The 7,831-nt window shown below is 48.5% G+C and overlaps 1 protein-coding gene across 2 annotated transcripts in view; it reads left to right on the forward strand.

The window, feature by feature from the left end:
• Positions 1-1,633: 1,633 nt before the first annotated feature.
• MB21D2 (Mab-21 domain containing 2) overlaps positions 1,634-7,831 on the forward strand; it is a 119,116-nt gene continuing 112,918 nt past the window's right edge. The window contains exon 1 of one of the 2 annotated variants that reach the window (XM_034661095.1): positions 1,634-1,898. In XM_034661095.1, the coding sequence (XP_034516986.1) occupies positions 1,688-1,898 (211 nt within the window). In that variant the 5' untranslated portion in view covers positions 1,634-1,687. The remainder of the gene's footprint in view (positions 1,899-7,831) is intronic. The other variant, XM_019808369.2, reaches the window with a different exon arrangement.

Raw genomic sequence — 7,831 nt, forward strand, 5'->3', positions numbered from 1 at the left:
GGGGGGGGCGTTGGGGAAGGCTTCTGGGAAAAGGTAGGTGTGGAATTGGCTTTGGTATAAGGTTGAGAAGAGAGTAAGGAGTGGAGAGAAATTCCAAGGTAATGTCAGTGGCCAGATCTGTGTTTTGTAAACATCACTGTGGGCCACAATATGGAGAACAGATTGAAGAAGGGAAAGGATTAAGTTTATAACAGTAGTAGCAGCTAACATTTAATTAATTAGTTATTATGTCAGGCATTATACTAAGTGCTTGACCCACTTATCTCATATAATCATTAAAACAACCTTGGAGATAGGAATTACCATTTCCCTTTTATGGGGAAAAGCATGGCAGAACCTGGACTAACAAAACAGTTTGTATTCTTGGCAGTGAGAACTTGTAAGAAAATGAAAAACTCCTATCTGAATCAGGGACTGTGGAATAGAGAAGAGATGGATCTTAGAGAATTAGGAAGATAACTGGTTTCTAAGAACCAATAGGCCTTCTAAGTGTTTGCCTCAGAAACCTCATAAACACTAAAAACAGCTGTGAGATCCTGTTGTTTCTAAAAGGACCATGACTTAGTGGAACCTGCCCTGTCAAGTACCTATTACTCCATTGCAAGAACTCCTTTGTCTTATCACAGTCCATCCACCCAGATTCTGGCACTCTGCCCGGCAACTGGTGGGTGCGCAAATGGTATTTGTTGAATGAGAGAATTCTCACCTGGGCATTCAACAAGCATTGTGAACCTGGGGCCATTCATTCTGTCTCCCCTCCCCCCACCCATACTTCAGTTTTTCTAAGAGCCGGCTGTGCCTCATTAACTCATTATATGTTAAGTTGAAAAAGGTGTTTCCAGGAAAATTAATTACCTAGGGCAAAGATAAGAATACCATAGTGGCTAATGGGAGTGTCTATATGGCACGTGGTGGGCATTCTTTTTTGATATGCTTAATTCTATCGTGTTTGGCAATCTATGCAGAAAAGGGCAGAAGATTAGTTTCATATTCCTTAAGGCAGGTTCCTTCACCATCTAACGCATTGGAGTTTTTGAGATGGAAATGCTCCCATAGAGCTGTCCTGGCTCAGAACACCGCCCTTAAATTCAGACGGAGGAAGGCTCCCCTCTCCTTGAATGAGCTTGGCAAGCCCTGCCCCCAAAGTGGGTGGAGGTAAAGAAAGAAAACGTCCACAACTCGCACGTCTGCCTGAGTACAGATTGGCAAGTGGCATAGGCGCGCAGACCTCTGTCATTTATTTATTTTTCTTTCCACTGGGTGCGCTGTCCCTTTAAATGGGGACGCTGGTGCTGGCTCCGTAACACCGGAGCCGGCAGCTTGTTGATTTCAGAGCTGGTGAATTTCACATTGTTTCCACTTCACTTTCCTCGCTCGGAGGGAGGCTCCGGTTGGCTCTACGACCGCTATCGCCGCTGCCAGCGAGGGCCAGGGGAGGGCAGGGACCTGCAGCATCGGGGCCGCCGTGGGGCCGCAGGGAAGGGTGTCGGGGCCACACACGCACCCTCGCTGCAGTCAGCTGCTGCCGAAGCCGGGACGCCCGGAGCGCACCGAGCCGGGACCGCCCGCCTAGACGCCCGCCCGCCGGCCCGCGGGCCGGGGCCGCAGCCAGGGAGCCGGCTAGGNGGGGTGGGGGGCGGGGGTGGGTGCTGCTGCCGCCGCGGAGCTGCTACTCGGCGCGTTTTGCATGAAGATGGCGGCTCCCACCGCCAGCAAGGCAGCCTCCTTGGGCTGTAACAACAAGCCAACGTTCCCGGAGCTGGATTTCAGGTCAGGAGCTCGGGTGGAGGAATTGAACAAACTCATCCAAGAATTCACGAAGCACGACCAGCGGGAATACGACGACCAGAGAGCACTGGAGATTCACACAGCCAAGGACTTCATCTTTTCCATGCTGGGTAAGGAGGAAAAAGGGGGAGGTGTGTGTGTGTGTGTGTGATGGGAAGCGGGGCAGAGAACCCATTCCCCCTTCTTGTGCTCTCTTTCCTTCTTGGTTTCCTTCCCGGAGCCGGGTGCCTGTGGTAGAACCCATCCCTGTTCCGCCTCTTCCCTTCTTTCCCCGCCGCAAGCCGAGCTCCCTTCCTTAGTATACTTTGCGCCGGATCCCCGTTTACCCCCGTTCGCTGGCTCTTTTGTTAATTTCTCACCGGCCGAGGGGCTTGTAAGCAGGTGAAGTGTTCGTGGTGAAACAGCTCTCTGTGGGAGGGAAGCCCCTGGAAGCAGCGCGGTTCAGGTGAGACCCGCAGACGCCTTTCAATGAAGGTATTTGGCTCCGGAGGTTCGGATGAACGCCGAGCCTCGGGTCCCGTCCTGAGCTTGGGGCGCGGAGACAGCTCGGGGCTCTGGCTCCGCGCCCGAGCGACAAGTTGCTTCTCTAGTCTTGCGGCGCGGCGCTGTCATGCCAAGCCCCCGGTGACCAAACTTGTTGGGTGTTCCCTAGTAACCCGCTCGAGTAGGCTGGGCGCCCGGAGTTCCTGCAACTTTGATTTGCAAATCGACTTCCCTTTGAAGCGCTCGGAAGCATTTCCTGTGCTTCTTCAAGGCTCTTGCTGAGCTCGGAATTTCTAATTCCCAGCTCGAAAATGACCAGGCTCAGAGCTCGGACCCCAAGAAGCGCCAGCTCCCTCCTCTTTGTGTATTGTCCATGCGCCGGCCCGGCGAGGCGCCTTGAGTTTCGAACCCGGGAGACAGCGGGGGGTAGAATAATGCCGCCCCTCCCACCCCCAAGCCCGGCACCTACAGGTCCTTCAACAGATTGTCGGTTGGTGTGTAAAGGAAAATAAGCAGACCTGGAGACCAAATCCCTCTTCAAGTGTCCTATCGTTCGAATGATTGCTACTGGGGTGTAGACTGAGTGTCGGCTGCTGGGAGTCTCCCTCCCACGTAGCTTGCGGCTCCACCAGTGCAACCCTGGGGGCATGCAGTACGTGGCCTGGCCGTTAACGTTCCGTAAAACTGGGATTCGAGTGTAGGGCTGTCCTGAAACGGGGCTCTGTGCCCTCTACAAATCCATCCTCAGCCCGTTTTCCAGGTCGTGGAAAATTTTTTTGAAAAACGGCTTTGACCCCAGAGGCAGAGAGAGTTTTTTGCCTTTCTGCTCCCATTTACTTGGATTTCAGCCGGTTGTCGGTCGTTGCTGGTTCTGTCATAGGGTACCTTCTTCCCTCTCGGTTTTCTTCCTCCCCGAAGCCCAAGTCCAAGTCGGGGGTTTTACAGATTGAACGTCTGGGGGCCGGTAATAGTCATGCTTTGGGAAGTTGGAGAAAGTATGTGAAAACTTGAGGTTGGATTTTACCTTTTGCTCCACACAGGCCAAGTATGTCCTAAATTCTGTATGGGGCTGAAAAGCTCTCTATTGCGCTACTCGACCATTCAGCTGTTTATATGAATTAAATGTATTTCTTTTTTTCCTTTCCTTTTCTTTCTTAATTTTTTTTTTTTAAACAACTCCCTGACCTGGTGGGAGTGAGCTTCCAGATCTGAAAACCAGCACAGCGATTGTCAGGAGGGTGGGGATACACAGAGAAGGCTCAGGGCAGTGATTTCAGTTGCTTAATCATGGCCTTTCTCTTTGACATAAATAATGCAGGTCTGCCATTGTGTTGTTACAAACCCCACATCAGTTCTGATGTCTCCTGTACTAGGTGGTTTTCTAGAGAAAGGTGCTGGGTCACCATCACTCAGGATAATCATGGAACAGAAAATGGGAGGGGAGAGGAGGGGTGGGGTAAGTTCAAATACCCAGCTCATTGGGAACTTCTATGCTAACCCCATGGCTGAGACACTGATCTAGCAAAACCTTCCCCCACATATGAAGGGGGAATTATTCCAAGGTGCTTAATGTGAACGTGCGTTTAATGTCACCAGAGGCATTGTGTTGACAGGTAAGCTAAATTACCTTCTATTCCTTTTTATCCTGTTGACCTTGCCAGAGAAGTCTTTCTTGCCCCCCTGGGAATTTGATATTTCCACCTGCAGGAGAGAAAATTCAGGAGAGGTCATTTAAGCCTTTTGCCCCTCTGGACACTAGAAGGCAGATGGCACAAAGCGCTTGCCTGTGTGTGGTGCTGCATTCGTGAGTTCTCTGCTTTCCTTTAATGAGGTGCTGGCTGCTTTAGACAAGTGAAGGTTTGGCGACAGCCAGGGTCCCCGTGTGGATTTACTTTTTCTAAAGAGGATTTTCGCTTCGCTTAAAAAACAAAATCTCTTTTTGTGCACTTTGTTTCACTTGCCACAGCCTTGAGTCTTTCATGAATATGCAAATGAGGTGTCTTAATGACCGTCAGCTTGTTAAGGTGTCACTGGGGTGGCACCAGGCCCTCTTTTCTGGGAATTTTTTTTTTGGGGGGGGCGCAACTCGGCTTGGCTTTGTTCTGCCTCTGTCTGAGCTGTGTGTACCTGAGGATTGTCAGCCGCTTTAAACCATTATCCCCTCACACGGAGTGAAATGGTGGAGGCATTTGGTGCAAGCCCCTTTAATGGAGCTGTGGCTAACCCTACCTCTGTTTTTAGGCAGCTGGGGTGGTGGGGAGCAGCCACTCTCTGTATAAAATTGTTAGTCTGGACCCAAGCCCCCTTCTCAGACGCTTTTTGTATGGTCTACTTTGGAGGCAACTTGATGGTAGACAGTTGTCATCATCAGTGACCTGTCAGCCCCAGAGAAGTCCATTGTCCTATCAAAGCAGGGTTCTTAATAGGCTGTGGAGTTGGTCTGAGCCTGTTGGTGGTCACTGCGGTCTCTGATCTGTCTGGACATTCTGTGTTTGTACAGAGTTTCTGATTCCTTTGAGGCAGATGTTGGCTGGAAACATCTAGACTCACTCTTTATTTCTATACACCTTGGTCTTTTAGGAGACTGATTGCTGTTATTATCTAGTTAATATTTGAGAGCCCAGATTGTGTGAGAGGCTGGCAGTGCATAATAAACACCATTTATCAAAATTCAGGGAAATTGCCAGAGTTCATTAATGTTTTAATAATATTTGGTATTTGCATAATGTCTCTGCCAGCTCTTTTGTTATCTTCATTCCCTGGCGAGGTTGGATGGAGACTAGTTGTATCCCCATTGAACAGATGCAGAGCAGGGTCTATGCAAAAACTGTAGAAGCCAGGAAGGAGACAAGCAGTCACTTACCTGACAGTCCAAATGGTAGATACTATGGCATAGTTACTAGGACAGCGGTCATTTACTGACGGCCTTCTCAGTGCCAGGAACTTTGCATGGTCTTAAGAGTAGCTATTGCTTTCCCATTACACAGATAAGGCTATTGGAATTTACTGGGGTGAAGACCCACCGAGGGTCTCAGGGCTAATAAATAGTACAGATGTTGCTCAAACTTACAACATGCCACTTCTTTTTTTTTTTTTTNGTGCAACCCTGGGGGCATGCAGTACGTGGCCTGGCCGTTAACGTTCCGTAAAACTGGGATTCGAGTGTAGGGCTGTCCTGAAACGGGGCTCTGTGCCCTCTACAAATCCATCCTCAGCCCGTTTTCCAGGTCGTGGAAAATTTTTTTGAAAAACGGCTTTGACCCCAGAGGCAGAGAGAGTTTTTTGCCTTTCTGCTCCCATTTACTTGGATTTCAGCCGGTTGTCGGTCGTTGCTGGTTCTGTCATAGGGTACCTTCTTCCCTCTCGGTTTTCTTCCTCCCCGAAGCCCAAGTCCAAGTCGGGGGTTTTACAGATTGAACGTCTGGGGGCCGGTAATAGTCATGCTTTGGGAAGTTGGAGAAAGTATGTGAAAACTTGAGGTTGGATTTTACCTTTTGCTCCACACAGGCCAAGTATGTCCTAAATTCTGTATGGGGCTGAAAAGCTCTCTATTGCGCTACTCGACCATTCAGCTGTTTATATGAATTAAATGTATTTCTTTTTTTCCTTTCCTTTTCTTTCTTAATTTTTTTTTTTTAAACAACTCCCTGACCTGGTGGGAGTGAGCTTCCAGATCTGAAAACCAGCACAGCGATTGTCAGGAGGGTGGGGATACACAGAGAAGGCTCAGGGCAGTGATTTCAGTTGCTTAATCATGGCCTTTCTCTTTGACATAAATAATGCAGGTCTGCCATTGTGTTGTTACAAACCCCACATCAGTTCTGATGTCTCCTGTACTAGGTGGTTTTCTAGAGAAAGGTGCTGGGTCACCATCACTCAGGATAATCATGGAACAGAAAATGGGAGGGGAGAGGAGGGGTGGGGTAAGTTCAAATACCCAGCTCATTGGGAACTTCTATGCTAACCCCATGGCTGAGACACTGATCTAGCAAAACCTTCCCCCACATATGAAGGGGGAATTATTCCAAGGTGCTTAATGTGAACGTGCGTTTAATGTCACCAGAGGCATTGTGTTGACAGGTAAGCTAAATTACCTTCTATTCCTTTTTATCCTGTTGACCTTGCCAGAGAAGTCTTTCTTGCCCCCCTGGGAATTTGATATTTCCACCTGCAGGAGAGAAAATTCAGGAGAGGTCATTTAAGCCTTTTGCCCCTCTGGACACTAGAAGGCAGATGGCACAAAGCGCTTGCCTGTGTGTGGTGCTGCATTCGTGAGTTCTCTGCTTTCCTTTAATGAGGTGCTGGCTGCTTTAGACAAGTGAAGGTTTGGCGACAGCCAGGGTCCCCGTGTGGATTTACTTTTTCTAAAGAGGATTTTCGCTTCGCTTAAAAAACAAAATCTCTTTTTGTGCACTTTGTTTCACTTGCCACAGCCTTGAGTCTTTCATGAATATGCAAATGAGGTGTCTTAATGACCCTCAGCTTGTTAAGGTGTCACTGGGGTGGCACCAGGCCCTCTTTTCTGGGAATTTTTGGGGGGGGGGTGCAACTCGGCTTGGCTTTGTTCTGCCTCTGTCTGAGCTGTGTGTACCTGAGGATTGTCAGCCGCTTAAAACCATTATCCCCTCACACGGAGTGAAATGGTGGAGGCATTTGGTGCAAGCCCCTTTAATGGAGCTGTAGCTAACCCTACCTCTGTTTTTAGGCAGCTGGGGTGGTGGGGAGCAGCCACTCTCTGTATAAAATTGTTAGTCTGGACCCAAGCCCCCTTCTCAGATGCTTTTTGTATGGTCTACTTTGGAGGCAACTTGATGGTAGACAGTTGTCATCATCAGTGACCTGTCAGCCCCAGAGAAGTCCATTGTCCTATCAAAGCAGGGTTCTTAATAGGCTGTGGAGTTGGTCTGAGCCTGTTGGTGGTCACTGCGGTCTCTGATCTGTCTGGACATTCTGTGTTTGTACAGAGTTTCTGATTCCTTTGAGGCAGATGTTGGCTGGAAACATCTAGACTCACTCTTTATTTCTATACACCTTGGTCTTTTAGGAGACTGATTGCTGTTATTATCTAGTTAATATTTGAGAGCCCAGATTGTGTGAGAGGCTGGCAGTGCATAATAAACACCATTTATCAAAATTCAGGGAAATTGCCAGAGTTCATTAATGTTTTAATAATATTTGGTATTTGCATAATGTCTCTGCCAGCTCTTTTGTTATCTTCATTCCCTGGCGAGGTTGGATGGAGACTAGTTGTATCCCCATTGAACAGATGCAGAGCAGGGTCTATGCAAAAACTGTAGAAGCCAGGAAGGAGACAAGCAGTCACTTACCTGACAGTCCAAATGGTAGATACTATGGCATAGTTACTAGGACAGCGGTCATTTACTGACGGCCTTCTCAGTGCCAGGAACTTTGCATGGTCTTAAGAGTAGCTATTGCTTTCCCATTACACAGATAAGGCTATTGGAATTTACTGGGGTGAAGACCCACCGAGGGTCTCAGGGCTAATAAATAGTACAGATGTTGCTCAAACTTACAACATGCCACTTCTTTTTTTTTTTTT

The sequence above is a fragment of the Ailuropoda melanoleuca genome, chromosome 1 (genome assembly GCF_002007445.2).
Source record: "Ailuropoda melanoleuca isolate Jingjing chromosome 1, ASM200744v2, whole genome shotgun sequence".
In the NCBI taxonomy this organism is placed as follows: Eukaryota; Metazoa; Chordata; class Mammalia; order Carnivora; family Ursidae; genus Ailuropoda; species Ailuropoda melanoleuca.